The sequence below is a fragment of the Notechis scutatus genome, chromosome 2 (genome assembly GCF_049901735.1).
Source record: "Notechis scutatus isolate UNSWTSFEM ecotype Mainland chromosome 2, rNotScu1.2, whole genome shotgun sequence".
In the NCBI taxonomy this organism is placed as follows: domain Eukaryota; kingdom Metazoa; phylum Chordata; class Lepidosauria; order Squamata; family Elapidae; genus Notechis; species Notechis scutatus.
In genome coordinates this window covers 209,418,288-209,436,025 of record NC_142010.1, presented here as the reverse complement: position 1 = coordinate 209,436,025, position 17,738 = coordinate 209,418,288, and the positions used below count along the sequence as shown (strand labels likewise).

The following is a 17,738-nucleotide window of genomic DNA, read 5'->3' as shown; positions in this document are numbered from 1 at the left end:
GAATGTTGCACAATTTATCCCAAACTCAAATCTAGTTATTCTATTATCAGCATTCATACAACAACATCGTGCAGTCATCACCTGCCTATGGATTTCTATTTTCATACCTACCCATAACACTGTAAATTCATATATTTGGACATATAGGCTTTAGACCTTTTGTTTATAATCAAACCTAAAACATTACTTTCCTGAATATTTTCATGATGTCCAGAGCAGGCCGTTTTCATTTTAATGAATTATATTCTTCTCCTTGCTCTTAGTTTCACAAATATGCAATATGTTTTATTTTCATTTCGTGTCCTAATTCATCTGTTTATCACATGTACCTCATACACTTCATGTTCCTCTTCCATATAATCCTTCCTTTTAGGTAGAGGTTGTCCTTACGATCACAATTGGTTCCATTTGTAAGCAAGGCTGTTGTGAAGTAAGTTGTGTCCAATTTTATTTTATTTTTTTGCTATGATTGTTAAGTGAATCACTACAGATGTTAAGCAAACCATGCAGTCATTAAGTGACTCTGGCTTCTACTGATTTTACTGGAAAGGTCACAAATGGGGAATCACATAATCCTGGGACATTGCAATACCTGCCAGTTGCCCAAGCACTGAATTTTATTCATGTGATTGTGGGGATGCTACAACGGTTGTAGTGCAAGGACTGGTAATAAATCACTGTTTTCAGAGCCATTGTAACTTCAAATGGTCATCACTAAATGAATGGTTGTTAAGTCAAGGACTACCTTTACAGAGTTGGTCTTTTTCTGATATATAATAGGATTTATACTCCAATAGGAACGCAGGATCAGGCCAAAAAGCCTTAAAGTATATGTACTGAATATTTTTCTTAGGCCATATTAAAAGATAATAATTCAGCAGAAGTATTCACAGAGGGCTAGGAGGCTCCAACAAAGATTTGGGAAGGGGGAAAACATGGTGGAGGCCCCAAAATATCATATTATAATCCCTTAGTTTAAGATCACAGTGAAATGTGAATCGTCCTTTTGTAGTTTTGCAATCCAAGATCTTATGGAACAATTTCCGATAAAAATCAGGTGATTGTGATCAATGTATCTTTATAGCTGAAGATGTGGAGTTTGGGTGATTATCATAATGCTGGTATAATTGAGAGATGTTGTCACAAAAACCATATTTCCTAGTCAGGGAGAAGCTTTGTAGAGGAGCCATGTGACTGAAAGTAGCCATAGATTACATATGTTCTTTGGATATTCTTGAAAAGGTATTTGTTCCGCTATATGCAAGAGATAAGAGGTAAGTGTTGTCCTCCCAGATACAAGAATAGTGTAGCAAAATGGTTAAAAGATAGGGGATTTTTTTCAATGCCAACAGTTTCATGGCCAACAGAAACTCAATTATAGCTAGCATCTCTCTTTCTTTATATGAAGTGCTTGTCCTTATCCATCAATAAGACAAGTCTGATGATGATAATCAGTGGTGGGATTCAATTTTTTTTACTACCGGTTCTGTGGGCATGGCTTGGTGGGCGTGGCAGGGAAAGATACTGTAAAATCTCCAGTCAGAGGTGGTCTTTGCCAGTTCTTCAAACTACTCAAAATTTCCGCTACCGGTTCTCCAGAACTGGTCAGAACCTGCTAAATACCACCTCTGCTCCCCACCCCACTAACCTGCTTTCCAACTCCGTTCTCCTGTGCAGGACAACAAAGAAGACCCACCCGATCAGCTGGGACTCGGGAGGCAGAGAATAGATGGGGCGAGGGCCAATAAGAGGTGGTCTTTGCCAGTTCTTCAAACTACTCAAAATTTCCGCTACCGGTTCTCCAGAACTGGTCAGAACCTGCTAAATACCACCTCTGCTCCCCACCCCACTAACCTGCTTTCCAACTCCGTTCTCCTGTGCAGGACAACAAAAGAAGACCCACCCGATCAGCTGGGACTCGGGAGGCAGAGAATAGATGGGGCGGGGCCAATATGAGCTGGTATTTGCTGGTTCTCCAAACTACTCAAAATTTCTGCTACCGGTTCTCCAGAACTGGTCAGAACCTGCTGAATACCACCTTTGATGTTAATGTTATAGATCCAATTGTGTCCAACTCTTGGTGATTCTATGGACAAAGTCTCTCCATATTTTCTAATCTTGCACTATTTCTTTGTGTTTTTCTATGCTCTGGCTGGTGTCAGCTTTTATGGTGTCCAGCCACCATGTGGTTTGGGGGACTGGTTTCCTTTTACTGTTAACTTTTCCAAATATAATTTGTTTCTCCAGTGAATTCCCCTGCATGACATGGTCAAAATAAGTGAGATGCAATTTTGTGATTTTAAGATAAGTCCTACATAGTTAATATAAGGCAGGAATGTGAAGAGCCATGTTTAAACCTACTGGGCAATTTTGACCAATGACTTATTTCCTGCCTGTATATACTTATAATTGGAATATACAGTAGGATAGTAGGAAAAATAATGCCTTCTGCTTTTAATAGCAAAGATAAGATATAAATTTAATAGAAACTCCTGCCCCAAAGCCTGGAGAACTGTGGCTGGTCAGTGTAAAAATACTCTGCTACTTGAATCAGTGACTTGATCTTCTCCCTAAGGCAATTAAGGCAATTGCCCATGGTTTGAACTGTCTGCATCCTCTCTAGCAGTGATCCCCAACCTTTTTGACGCCGCGGCCCGGTACCGGCATCAGCTGGGCGCCGCCATCTTTTTGATGAAAAAGTGCTTCCGGTGACCTCACCGGAAGCACGCGTTTCATCAAAAAAGATAAGCGGCGCGCTCGGTGAGCTTTTCCAGGTAGAAATGGCTTTCTACCCGGAAAAGCTCACCGGAAGCGCTGGTGCCGCCATCTTTTTTTGATGAAAACGTGCTTCCGGTGAGCTTTCTACCCGGAAAAGCTCACCGGAAGCACTTTTTCATCAAAAAAAGATGGCGGCGCCCAGCAAGCCGTGGCCCGGTAGGAGTTGTTCCGCGGACCGGTACCGGTCCGCGGACCGGTGGTTGGGGACCCCTGCTCTCTAGGATTCCTGGCCTTTCTATAACAAAACAGTGAGCCAAATCTAATCATGCAGCGGCTTTTCATTCTCCAGAGCAGGGAAAGGTTCACTTGTAGAATTTCAGCCAGATAACCACTGTTAAAGGCACAGGACTTTGATTAGAAGAAAGTTGCAACTGTATGACTCAGCAAGAGGTTTTTGGTCTTTGGAATGAGGAGGGATAACCCCGGTGATTGCTAATGCTGAATTCCACGACTTTCAGAAACCAAGTTGCAATAATTATAGTAGTAAGAGTGGGTAGGTATCAAATATTCCTGGAGTTGTTTGCATTTTTCTCTATGAGGTTTGATATATTTTTACACTTGGAAAAATCAAAGTTGGGTATCAAATGCTCCCTGAACAAACAGATCCGTTGGCAGCTCTTGCTTGGAAGGAAGTTGCTTCTGACAGGCAAAATAGGCCACATAACTGCTCAGAGAAAGAGAAACTAAGAAATGTTAGAGAAGAAGAAATGTTAGTTTCTCTATTACTTGCTCCAGGAGTTGCCGAGAAGGGCAGGGAAAGCTTTCTCGGTGATTTATGTAAGTGTGTTTGGTAATCTGAATCTGTGGCTGCAGCCTGTTTATTTCTTTGAAAACAAGGTGGCTACGGTGGGTAAAATGCTAGGGGAATCAAGGGACTTTTTCTCAGCTAAAATAAGGGGCTAGGGTTTTTCCTGCTTTCTCTGCTATCATTTTCTCCTGGGCTCATGAAGATTTCAAAGAACTGATTTCTAAAGTATGCATTCATCACTAAGAAAACACACATATCACTTGAGCTAAATTAAAATACTCATTTTTAAGGATTAAAATTATACAGAGGTGGAACTGAGGTGACCATTGGATGCAGCAAAACAATCTGTGCCATGTGTAATTCAGAAGTAAAGTACAACATTGGGAGAGAAATAACCAGGTTTATTGCCATTTGTTGAGTGCCTGTTGATTTACAGGAAAGAAGAACCTGAAGGATGGAAAAACAAAAGTCTTACAGAGGACTACAAGGTGGGAAATTCTAGAGATCTATTTGCTAGTCAGTTTGGAGACAGGTAGTGAACTTGAGGTAAAATACTACTGTATTGTTAGGCAAAGCAGCCCTTTTGGGAGGGGCAGCAGAGCTGGGAAAGTCTCTTGTTAAGGAGAATGGAATGTTGAGATCATCAGGTGACTGAGAATGGAATGTTCGCATTTCTCACCTGATTACTATGCAATTCCTTTATTAGGGCTGCCCTTGGCCTCTCTGTTGGAGTTAATGAGCAAGGCTTTTGGTTCCCCCCACCACCCATATAGATCAGATTGCACGGGGCTTTGTCTGAAGGCAGATAAGATCAATTAGGGTCTGGTAGGATTAATTAGGGTCTAGCTGCGTTTGGTTCTGATTATGTCTCCCAAAACATGGAGGAAAAAGAATATAGCCTCCACTTTGTTAGATTTATTTTCTCTACCACGTCTAGACATTCTTTGCTGCATTTGGAGGCCATGTGGATCTTTGGATGTCAAATCCAGGACCTCTAAGCTATTTGTTTTCATCACAAGCTACTTGGGTCAAAGTGAAAAGCTATTGCTTTTGCAAACAGTGGTTTCTACACGGGAACAGAAATCATAATTGTCCAAAGCTACAGCATCATGTGAATTTAAATAACGTACGTAGCATATTTGGCAATTATTTTTCCTATGTTGATTTGATGGTTTTAAAGAGATCTAGCAGAGATGAAGCTAGAAGAAGAAAGGATTTATGGTATTTATATGGCTGCATATGGTCCGTAATAAGTTTAAAGTTTTATGGGACTCTTGAAAAACATCCTTAGGATGGAATGTGAAGAGATCTTTGCAGTCAGCAGGTAGATAATCCAGTGCTGGGTTTCTGATGTGAAATGTTAATCAGAGATGCGATATTTACATAACACACTAAATATTTTCAGTAATGAATCATCAATGAGTGAGATCATGATGGAAGAGGTAATGTGATGTCTCCAGATGTTTTGAATTTCAGTCCTGATAAGTTAGAGTTGCTATATCTGAACTACAAAAATCTGGATGACCATCAAACGGCCCAGACAAAAATTACAAAATTCTAACACTTTTCTGCCATATAGTGATTGTCTAGATTTTGGTAGCCCAGATGTGGTAGGTCTACATTATCCTCATCAAAAAGACTAATGGAAAGGAATGGTGTACATTGTACACCAAACCAGAGAAGACAAGTGCACACCTTGTACAGCCATATATTTCAGTTAGGCTGATTGTGTTGCGCCTCCATCGTATCCAACTGAATAGACATAAAAGGGGGATGGAGAGAGAATCATGCCCACTGCCCTGAGTTTCTTGGAGAAATCAATGATATGCGGGGGAGGGGAAGCAGAGATGAGTCCTTAGAATCTATACCTCTCAATGACATGTATATATTTATGAATTAGCCTTAAGGGTACAGCTATGTTTGGTGGTGCAGTGGTTAGAGTCCAGTACTGCAGGCTACTTCTTGCTGACTGTCAGCTGCCTGCAATTTGGCAGTTCAAATCCCACCAGGCTCAAGGCTAACTCAGCCTTCCATCCTTCCAAGGTGGGTAAAATGAGGACCCAAAATTGTTGGGGGCAATATGCTGATTCTGTAAATTGCTTAGAGAGGGCTGTAAAGCGGTATATGAAGCGGTATATAAGTCTAATTGCTATTTCTATGATCTATACCTTGCTTAAAACATTGCATGGTTTAATCCTTTGACTTTAGCATGAAGAATGGTGATTAGTTATTCTGAAAAGTATCATCTGTATTTTGGCTGAAAAAATAACTGGCCAACCAGTTTTCTATCATGGTTTTCTTCTAGTGGTTTTCCAGATTTTTGCAGCCCAACCATGGTATGTTTACTTTACTTTCTAACATGCTTCCGTAGTATAATAGCTTAATGTAAACCATGCACTTGTAGATACTTGATTTGAGCTTGCTATTAATTATCTGAATGAACATGTCCATTCACTGCAATTCAAAGCCAGGAAAAGAAAACAAGGCAATCTTCTCATCTGGAGTTTCCTGTTTTATTCCTTATCAGTTAAAGGCAGCCTCTTCTATGTCAGTGTTTCTCGGATGTCATAGTCCACAGTTCCAAGTTTTAGTGGCATTTACTAGGGAGGATGGGAGCTTTAGTCCAACACTTCTGGAGGGCAGCAACTGGTTTAAGGAAAGCTGATTTAGAGACTAGTTACAAAATATAATATCCATTGTGCAGATTTATGCTATTCTAATAGGGGGTGAATAGGGAGTGATGACTAAGTGGCCAGTTTCTGATCATTTGTATTGTCCTTATGAATTTATTTCATTTTTTAAAAATCTGTATGCTGAATTTCAAAGCTAAGTTATCCTAGGCCATAATCACTTGATAAAATTTATAGTAAGATGCTTCAAATATATAAGAAACTGAAATAATTGAAGTACAAAAGATTAAAGTGATGAAACAAGAAAAGCAGTACCCAAGTAATTTAAAGATTTATAAATAATAAATACAGTGAACATCCCCTTTATTAATTGATTAAAATATCTGGAGATGGGATGAAACTTGACTTTGGATACCACATTAGATAGCCCCTTAAAAAATCTAATGGAACCAATTAAAGTTAAATAACAAAACACTCTCTTGCATGACGTGCTTGTTCCCTTTTGGGGTACAATAAGGAATCAGATGCTTCATTGGACTTATGAAAAAATAAAAAAAATCATGACACATAGAAGATGACTGTATTAGATAGCAAGGTAGTGAATTATATAAAGTCGGTAGAGCTCCCTCCTTTCCCTCTACCAACTTCTCCTCCCTATCTCTTTTCAGGAGGCAAAATCGTCATCTCTTCTGCGGTCAGATTTGATACAACTGACCAAGAGAAGCTCCACATTTGATTCTTAAGGACAGTGGTATGCACAGAGCTAAATAAATGAACCAATTCACTAGTATGGAATGCCTCTAAAGCCTTTGTCCAAGAGACAAAGTCTGCATGCCATTGTGATCAGTGGATTTAGAGTTGGACTTTGCATACTGGCTGGGGAACTCTGGAAGTTGAAGTCCACACATCTTAATTAAAGTTGCCAAGGTTGAAAACGTTGGTCTGCTGCCTCTGACATTACTCTCTGCCTTAGCTTTGGTTTGGGGGAGATAAATAACAGAAAATAATATACCCAGAAGGTAGAGATAGGTAGCTATTGCACAATCCTTTTGTGTTTTTCTCAGTATGTCGTTTCCATACATTGGCTTTATTTATTTCATGGTAATGTACTGTATATCCACATATGCGTAAACGCACACAGAGCACAAACATCACTGTTTTCCTTCAGCTAATGTCCCATCTGTAAAATCAGATTTCCTGACATACTTGATTACACTTTGAAGGATAAAATAAAATATTGTGCAAGCATACCAGAGATCCGTTCTTACTGGTTGTTACCTGCCCTACAATATGCAGGGTTCCATGAGCTTAGATTATGTAAGTCTTTGTATTAATGGATGTTTGCAATGGGTCCATGTAATAAGCTGAGAAGGTAGATGCTATCCTTCCCAGCTCATTTCTGATCATACAGGTCAAAAGACACACTTCTATTCAGTGATATGAATCAAGACACTGTGTAATTTGATAGCACTTTTGCTGCTCACATTTATTGAGGATGATATTGATACCGATGGTAGTGAGAACCCTGATCACTCTTGCCTACTCCTTTTATTGGATTAGGCACAGGCTCGAGAGCACATGTGGGGAAAAACATTATCCTGATAATCAAATCACAGTTGCTCTACAACACAAACTTTGGAATCAATCATGGAAGTCATGGGCATGCAGCATTTCACGTATGCATCCCCGCATGCCAACATGTCATTGGATAAAATGCATCTATAGGCATGTACTACATGTTCTATTGGTGCAATTTGCTTACATAAAGAGGCATGTAGATTGTGCAAATACGTCCACACAGTTTCTAATATGATATTCTACATGTCAAGGTGTCAGCCAGAGATCTGATTCCATATCCCACCATGTGTAGATCTAGAAGCCTACAACGTAATAGCATTATCAGCAGGACTGGAAAAGTTATATCTGAAAGCTAAATATAATTTCACCAGCCCACCTAGGTATGTTGCCATTACACACACTTTGTTTCCATATAATAGCAATAGCTATAGCACTTGGATTTATATACCGCTTCACAGACCTTTACAGCACTCTCTAAGTGGTTTTACAGAGTCAGCATATTGCCTCCAATGATCTGGTTCCTCATTTTACCGACCTTGGAAAGATGGAAGCTTGAGTCAACCTTGAGCCTGGTGAGACTCGAACTACCAAACTGATGGCAGCCAGCAGGCAGAAGAAGTAGTCTGCAGTACTGCATTTTAACCACTGCCCCACTACGGCTCTTAATATCTCCCAATCTGCTGCCATATGTGGGTAACTGGAAGAATGTTACTGAAACTATGAGAGTATAGTATATAGTATTCTGCAAGACACATTGTTGCTGCCATTATATCTATATAGCCTCTTCCCAGTCTCTAATACACCATAGAGCAAATAGTGAAGCATACAATGGTCATCCATTCTAATGGTGTGCCCCACACACTGCACCTGGTCTCTGATAATCAGAGACTCAATGCTGCTGGATTTTGCATAATCCAAGATTTCTATGTTGAAGAGACAGTCTTGCCAACAAATGCCAAGGATGGAGCACGGGACACACATGAAATTTCTCCAGTGTAATGTGTCATTGATACAGAGTCCAAGACTTGTGTCTATATAGAAGGGAAGGGATCATCATAACATTGTAGACTTTCAACTTTGTGGCGATACAAATGTTGTGTTAATTGAGTCCTCTAATATGCAGTTGTCCCAGAGCCTGACTGACCTTGCTGATCTTGGAGTCCATTTATTTGTCCAAAGACCAATTGTTCAAGAATTTGAAGTAATGCATATGACAGCTGGATGTCATCAGCAATTATTTTTGCTTCTATGGGGTTGATATTTGGCATGTGCTGGTAAAGTAGTTCAGTCTTGTTCAGGTTGTTAGACTGAAGAGCATAACAGCATCTTAGAATTTGTTCAGTATCAATTGTACAACACTGTCTTGTACAGCAGGAGTGCACAGTCATCAGCAAAGGAAGTTTTTTTTTGAATGACCCTATGAAGGTACTTCGTCCATTCAAGCAGCAGAGATTAAAGAAACAGCCACCAACAGAAACCTGACATACAGTTCCTTCTTCAGACCTTGGACAGCATGTCACAACCTGCAAGGAAGAACAGATTGAACAGGACTGGAGCTAGCACACAAGCCTGCTTCATCGCATTAGAAATGGCAGATGCAGCTAATATATTTGTGAAAATTGATTCAGCTATTCAGTGGTGGAATAACAGAACAGGTCCTGTTATTCCATCACTGAATAGCTGAATCAATTTTCACAAATTTCCTTGGGCATCCATAGTCTCAGGATGGCCCAGAGTGTTTCCTTGTTTAGTGTCAAAAGCTTTCATTGGGTCAGTAAAGACAAAGTAAAGAGATTTGTTCTGCTCAATGCACTTTCCCTGGACTTCCACCTTTTTTGTTGCATTTTTTGTTACTGTTATATTTATAGTAAAAACAGGAATGAAGGACCAATCCGTTGTAGTCATTGTTGAAGTCCAGTTATGTGTTAATTTCAGCCAGTACAGCCAATTGTTAAGGATGATGGGTTTCAGCAATAACTAAGGAAATGGGTTGTTGAGTTCACATGTAGATAAAAAAGCCTGTATATTTACTACTTTTGCTTTAAGGGTTTGGGGACACTCCAATGCAAAATGTGTATGAGGTCCAATGAAGCTTATCAAACTGCCTGGATTTTCTGTTGAATAGATAGATGTGTTCTAGGATTAGTGTGCTAGTACATTTTGGAGTGACTTATCAAGAAAAACAACCACAGCTTTGATCTTCCATTCACCAACCTATTCTATAGTACATCTTGTCATGTGGTTGAAACAGTGTCACCTGAGGGCAGCATGTTCATTGAATGTTGTTTTGCTTTCCTGCTTAGTAAAATGAAGTATAACTTTGCTCTTGACAAGTATAACTAGTGTACACAACAAATTGTCTCTCCAGTTATAACACAATATGCCTGCTTTGTTCTAAGGTCTTCTTTCCATCTTATCAGCTCAGCAGTTTATTAAGTTATTTAAGGCCACTGCTTTTGACTGATGCTCTACATTAAGTTATTCCAGGATAGTGTTTTGTTTTTCCCTAGTTTTTGGGTACAGACCACATCAAGAGAAATGTACAAGCTAGCAGAATCCTGTAAAGTCCTTGAAAAAATATATTTATCAACCCAAAAGTAACTGAGGTCTCCTGTGCAATCTTCTGCCTCAGGCATGGTCAAAGAGTTACTTCAGCAAATTCGTCCAGCTGAATATTTAGTTGTAGCCATTTGTGAAAAGGCTTTAGAATAGTTTTGAACTTCACCACAAGTGGTAATACAAGAAAGAAATGATTCAGAATCTCTGTATTTAAATTTGTTGGTTCATATATAGGAAATATGATTCACTAATTGTAGCACAGATTCAGCTTGACTATCAAGAACTAATGGAATTTCACTTCACTAAGTCTTTTACTGATATAAATTATCCATTTGATCTTGCATGCTGCAGAATTCAGGTGACAAACGTTTACATTATAATAGGGAACCAGTCTGGCAAGAGAGTTGAGACACCAGGCTAGGAACTGGGAGACCATGAGTTTCTAGTTCCACCTTAAGCACAAAGCCACAAAGTGACCTTGGGCCAGTCACTCTCTCTCAGCCCTAGGAAAGCAGCAGTGGCAAACTGCTTCTGAAAGAAGCAAAAAAATTTTTTGCCCAAAAAAAACTGTGGGGATTAGTCCAGATAGTCACTATGAGTCAAGTCACTTGATGGCACACAGGTGCACATGTGTACAGGCACTCACACACAGAATCATAATTACATATGAAGGGGATAACAGTAAACTATTGGTGTGTATATTGTTTACATGGTGCAGTGCCCTTTCCTTATGTCAGCTGCAACACCAATTAAAAGGTTTTTCATAGTTAGTGAAAGCATATACCAAATGGCACCATAGGGAATGTGATATATACAAGCATGCCAGAAATAGTTTTAAATGCCAGGGCTGCAAATGATTTTTCTCCCCAAGATGCAAACAGCTATTCAGGTCCAAATGTAAGGATAAATAATATCAGGCACTGGTGAGATAGCTTCACAGTGCTCATTTCCTGAAGTGAAATGAAGAAATGAAAAAGAAAATGACATTCATTCTCAAAAGGCACCTAACGATGCTGTTCTCTTTTGAGTTCTACTACACAATCTTTAAGATGTGGCTGATCTTCTATTGATTAAAAAATAGTGAAAAGGTGTGTTTATTGCTTCATTAAAATTGGCATTTAGTAGTATCGAATCCAAACCATAATGCTAAGGCAAATAAACCATCTTTGAAGAATCAAATGTCGAGTTTATTATCAATTTTGTCTTTTAAAAATGTTCTTCCAGCAACTGAGAAACTGAAATGATTCTCTTGTTGCAGCAAATGGCAGATGGACAAATGAGCAAAGGCAGCTTAAAACAGTTGCAAGTTTTTGGCACTCCATCTGCATATTTCCAGTGCAATTCTATCCAATGCTTCAAGCCTAAGTCTGCTTATATCTATCGAAAATCAACTGTGCAGGATAAAATGTGTTTGAAGAGAAAGAAAGATGGGTATGAAACATTTCTCCAATGCTTTTATCTTTGAATGAACAGTGCTCATGTCAATGTCAGGCATCTGATACTACAAAACCATTTTTGTGATGTTTTATTCCTTCAGTGTTTTGAATGTTCAGCTGGCTAGTAACATGTGCTGTGCCCTCAAGTGCACAACAAAGGCGACCTACATAAGCAGGACTCATTAAACGTAGCTCTTTAGTCTTGCAAGCTGTTGTGAGAAGCAGCTGTTGCAATGTGTAGTGGGTGAAAGGTCAAGTCACTTCAGTGGAAGGCATTTCCTTTGTTCAGCCACTCACGGCCTAAATCTTTCCAGCCAATGAAACAAAACTGTGCTGCTCCAAACCTTAAAATTTTAATTGGTATACAAGGTATTGTGTTGACTTACAGAAATCCCATTCATTTTTAATCATCATTATAACTTCAAATTTATTTCAGGGATTTATTTATGGTTATTTCCATAGTATATACTAAGGGATACATTTGAACCAGTGTTCTGGAGCTACACACTGTAGGTAAAAAATGCACTCTTATTTTAAAAAGTAACAAGTTTACAGCTCAAGACTGTATCAGACAATTGTGCCTCAAACCCTAATACTGGAGTACCTCCTGTTACACCTTTTGAAGATTTCCTATATATATATATTATATTTCCTATATTTCCTATATATATATATATATATTATATAGGAATATGTCAATGTACATATGCCAATAAATAACATCCCCGATTCATTTAAACTTTGATTGCAACTCCATTTCCCCACCATCCCTCATAAGCAAGACCATCACTACATAGAGGTTAATCTTCAAAATTTATTACAAAATATATAACATCTTCGACAGCAGTATCAATTTAAATTAAAAATTATTGCAAAATTGATCTTCAATGCAGAATATATAGTCCAAAAGCCTCCTGACAGATCAGTCTTCATTGAACTTATATCAATACAATGGTGCCAGTGTGTACTATGCATATCAGAGTCTTTTGGGGACTTTTAAGTACCCCATCAATCATTCCGGATTTAGTGTCCATATATTGTTCACATGCCACCTGTATCCAGTTTTCCAACTTTCTCCCCTATTTTGCTATCACAAGCATTTTATCTCACTTGGAAATCAGCAAGAGTTTTTCTTTTCTTCTGCTCCTTGAGAACATGAGATACTTTTTCAGCTCCAGACGTGCCAGCTTCCTTACCACTGCAGTTTAGTGGGGACTTCCTGTTGGCATAATAAGCCATCCCGTCCCTCTTTTCGCTTCTCCACAAGATCCCACCGTGTGCTGACTGAGCGACTGAATCCAAGCTGTTGACCAGGCTGATCCTCAGAATCAGCCACTTGTTGGGTTGCCCAGATGTGTTTAACTCCAGGATGAGGGAATGCAACAAAAGGTGTGAACCTCTTCCATGCATTGGATGGTCAGCCTCTATCACTCAGGAAGGGCAATATTGGGCACCCAGTCGTTCACATTTCGACTCTCCTCACAAAACAAGTTCAACTTGTCCAAGGCTGGATCTTTCCAAGCATCCTCATTGGGATTCTACAATAAAAAAATAAATACAGAAGCTATTAGTGAAAGCTGTCAAACTGGAAACTATTTAGTATTTTTATATAAAAATGTTTTCCTTACTTGTAATAATAAAAGAAACTACAATATCTCAAATATCAGTTGTAATGCTTTTGTATGGAAACCAATGTACTTTTAAAATCACTCAAGTATTAGCATGCTATTTCAGAGCTGTCAATTTACAAAATTGGTTCCCTTGAGAATAATCTACTACTAGAAACCCTTCAGTTATGGCTCTGGAGATATATATATATCCAAAAGGCTCAAAAAGTTGCTCCAGCAGTCACTATTCTGCCTGAGAAGTATGATTAGCTAATGCCACAGAAGCAACTCCCAGGGTAGAGGGAGGAAGAGAGAAGTAGGGGAAATCCCACTCTCTACCTAATCTCTGCATAAAGGTCAAGTATTAAAAAGTCACAAACATACCGGGAAATTTTGCAAGCTAGACTAGAGACCAGCCCCCTCTCTAAGCAGATACCATTAAAAAACAAAACAAAAAAAACCCCTTACCGTAATGAGAATGCAATGCAGATCTCGGGGCTCCCCAGCTTCCTCTCCGGCACCCACAATGGTAGCCAGTTTCTGGGTGTCGTTTATTCTCACAATGTCAATGTCGTTTTCACAGCAGAAAGCCTGGATGAGGGTGAAGTGGATCTGGAGGGCAATGTCTCCCTCGTCTTCCTCATCTGCAGCCAGCACGCAGAAAGCCACTGTATCTGGATCACTGCAGAAAAATGAGGGGAAAAGCAGATTAGCAGAGGATATTTTCCAAACACGGAGGGGGGTGGAAGGAGGTTACAAGCCCAAGGACCAAGCTGGCCAGTTTAAAGGCCGGCTCGTTGTTTGGGCTGTCAACGACGGGCGGCCAGCCAACACCGCGCAGATCGAGCAGGATACTCACACATTCATCAGCTTGGCCGATTCATAGACGCCGGCGGTAAGGCAGCCGCGGCGCTGGGAAGCGACGAGCAGCTCCTGGAGAGCTTTGCCGGCGCTCTGCATCCTGGTTCCGCTTGCGCTAGCGCTGCTAGTGGTGCTACTGCAAAGAGAAGCGGGGAGAGCGACGGGTCAGGATCGGGAAAGAAGGAGCCGGAGCTACAACGGCTCAGCCTAGCTACTCTAAGCCGAGGAACGGCTTCGCGCGTGATTCCTCCCCACCTCCCGCTTCCCGAGCATCCAAAGAGCGCCTCGTTCTCGTCTCGGCTCAGAAAGCTTCATCAGGAGTAATTCCGACGGATAGTTACCTGTCGCTCGTTTCAGGCATCGATTCCTGGCCGTGAATTTCCTCCAGAGTCATAATGGTCCAAAAGACAAGGGGAAAAAGTAAAATAAAATATCCACACAAGGGCTGGCTCCGCAGTTCGAAGGGAAATTAAAATAATAATAATCTTCCGGAAAGTCGTTCGACAAAAGGAGAAAAAAAACCACCCCAAAGCCGAAACCGTCTCAGGTAATCCTCTTCCTCTCAGGTCCCAATCGCGTCTGACTGCCGAGGAGCCGCGCTCGCCCTTTATATAAGGGCTGCGGAGCTACCGTGCCGGCAGCTGCCGGAATCTCGCCTCTTCTGATTGGCTGAGCTCGGCGTGTATTGTTATGTTAAGCCGACGGTCGGGTAAACCCGGCTCGTGCCGGGAGGCCACGTGGGAGAAGGGGGGGCTTGTGGCGGGAGGTGCGGGGGGGGGGCAGAGAGCGGGTAAATGGCGTGGAAGGGGCTCGGGGGATTTCAATATCTCGAATCCGCCACGGCTGCTTTTGTTACGATGTTACTGGGCAGACTGCGGCCGACATAGTTTCATCTTTGAAGCGGGCGGAGGGAAGAGCGGATGACTCAAAGAAAGGAGCTGGGCTTAGATGGGCAACTTGTGGCATAAGTTCCGCCAGCCGCGCTAACAACGTGCTGCGAGTTTTCCTTTAGGGTATTTCTTTCTTGTTAAGGAACAGTTCCCTTTGCAAAGTGCCTCTTCCACCCTGTACCCAAATCAAGTAATTTTGCTCTGTTGTCAAACCCAAGCTAAATGAACGAGGCGTGGGCACTCCGTCGGGGGAGGGTCCCCACCTCTGCATCTGTCCCAGGGCTCAGGTTTCTAATGGCTAGGATCTCAAAACGCCGCGGGGCTTTGTGTGTGTGTGTGCAGAAGCAATCCGACATAGGTTTTTTGCTACAAGTGGAGACTGAACGCAGCCGGGAGTGGGGAGTAGGGGCAACAAGGGGGAAGTTCCTGCAAAGTTCACCAGAATGAGAGTGGATCCAGTCCGGCATGCCTAATGAGCTGCTGCTGTGAGCAGATTGTGGAAGGCACACGCTGCTCGTTTGCATTTCTATGGAGACCTCACACAATAGCGGAGGTCTGGCGTGTGGCAGTTTGCAGGGCAGACAATTGAGGCTTTCTCCTCATAGCTGCACTGTCCACCTGCCACTGGCTGAAGATTTGCTTTGGGCTGAAGGGGGAGAAGGCCGAGGGAGAGAGAGGGGGGGACAATTGCATTACTCTCTTGGGTCGGCCAATCTGCTCCTGATGAATGTCTCCACTTGCGTGCACACACACACACACATTTCCAAAGTGCAATTGAATTTGGAGGCCTTTGGAGCACGCGATCTGTCTCCTTCTCAAAAGGCTCGGTTATTTGGCCTTTGTCTTTGCCCCAGCCGTGCTTTCATCAGCCTTTGTCTTTGCCCCTAGGCCACGCATTCAGCAGACATTGCAGGACATCGTTTAAGCACACTTGGCCTGTAGCCCTCTCCGCTTGACTGGGCCAGTCTGATAAAGTGGATAGCAAAAAGGGCTACACCTGTTCTCAAAAAGGTGGACTCCCAAGTTCGTCTTTGGAAGTGTTGGGGACCATGATTTATTTACAGAATTCATTGTAATAAGGTATAACAGCTAGGAAGATGGGAGGCATATCTTGGACGAAGAAGTGTGGGTTATGTTGACTCAGGAATTCTGGGAGTTGAAGTCCACAGGTTGCCCACCCCTGTCTTGAACAGTGAGGTTATCAGTGGATAGTATATTATGCAGGATGGCTAAATATTCCAATATTAGTGAATGGATGACTGGGGAACAAAGGTGCAAGTTTTATACTGTCCTGGCCGGCTTGTATAATTTCCACTGAAGTAATGGATTGATTGCTGGTCAGGCTGGAAGAGCAGTCTTTGCAATTAATAAGAGAGAGAGGGACCATCCAATTGTTTCTTTATTGGATTAATTTTTAAAAACACTTTTTCAAATAGCATAAATAATTTGTCTTTAGAATTAAAGAAATGAACATCCTATTCATGCTGAAGTTTCCCCTGCTGTTTTCTCCTGTCTCTTATTCTTTCAGCAATTTTAGGTTAACAGCGCTACCTGCTGGATGATTGATGCACATCTTTCAGATTGTAATAATTGACTAAAACTCACATTTCTAAGAAAAAAAATGCAGGCTTTTTTTTCTGCTTACAGCAGATTAAAAAGCCTGTGTTAACTCTTTTTGCAAATTCTCCCTACACTCTGGGTTGTTTTTTTTTTTTGTTCTGGCACATGAAAGCAGCTGTTTCTATGTATTGGCTCCTTTGAAAGGAGAACCCTTTCTATGTCAAATAGAATTGTGCCACCTTGTGGTTATACAAGTCATGGCTTCCAGAAAAAAAATTGGATGCAATTTAGCTTACAAAATCATAACCAAGTTCTGTTGAAAATAGGCTCCCAAGAGTATAGCAATTACATAATTATAGTAAGGTAAGTAATGTCACAATATAGTCAATTTATGTAGTTGTCTGGTCCTAGCCAGCACTCTTTCTAAAAGGAGAGTCAGGTGGAAACTCCCAATCAGAGCAATTATACTAAAGACCACAGACATTTAGCAGCAAAAGATGGGGGAGAGGGAGAGAGAAGCATGCTGGTCTCCCACCTCCACAGATATAGTGTCAAAGTGAATTTAATAACCATGTGAGAAACCTAGAGATCCAAATGTTCCAGAATAATAACATTGCTTTTAGAGCATAAATATTTAAAGAAAGAATCCAAATTGCCAGTAATAATCAGCATGCCTTTATCAATACTAGTTAGTATGGGGGGGGGAAACCCTGACAACTGGGTGATTTTCAATTAATTGACATGCGGATTAAGTCATGGATTTGTGCTTGTTTCAGAGAAAGGATCTTTGGATGATCATTCTCATGGAATGATCTCATCTCATCTCTTTGGATGACTCATTCTCTCATATCAAGGATACTCTTCTAGAAATGGACAACTTTTGGTTGTGGGTAATTTAGTCATTACAAATTATCTTTTGAGTCAAGATGAGAATTTTGAGTATTTAGTTGTAAAAGAGAGCATAGATACTTTCTATAACAGAAGCTTGAGAAAAATTGAAATAGTAAAATACAGTGAATACTAGACACAGGTTTTAAAGAAAGAATAAGATTTAGAATGCTATTATATTTATATCAAAGAAGGTATACAAT

General features: G+C 40.8%; 2 protein-coding genes across 2 annotated transcripts in view; one reads left to right on the top strand and one right to left on the bottom strand.

The window, feature by feature from the left end:
- The first annotated feature begins 378 nt into the window (after positions 1-378).
- Positions 379-17,738, top strand: part of LOC148132493 (uncharacterized) — a 32,583-nt gene continuing 15,223 nt past the window's right edge. The window contains exon 1 of the mRNA XM_087957968.1: positions 379-430. The gene's annotated coding sequence lies outside the window, so the exon portion shown is untranslated. The remainder of the gene's footprint in view (positions 431-17,738) is intronic.
- GADD45G (growth arrest and DNA damage inducible gamma) lies at positions 12,530-14,860 on the bottom strand. The gene is made up of 4 exons (XM_026674120.2): positions 14,539-14,860; positions 14,196-14,333; positions 13,805-14,018; positions 12,530-13,267 (listed from the first exon to the last, which is right to left on the bottom strand). Exons 1-4 carry the CDS (start codon positions 14,589-14,591, stop codon positions 13,157-13,159), a joined length of 516 nt encoding a protein of 171 aa, XP_026529905.1. The 5' UTR covers positions 14,592-14,860; the 3' UTR covers positions 12,530-13,156.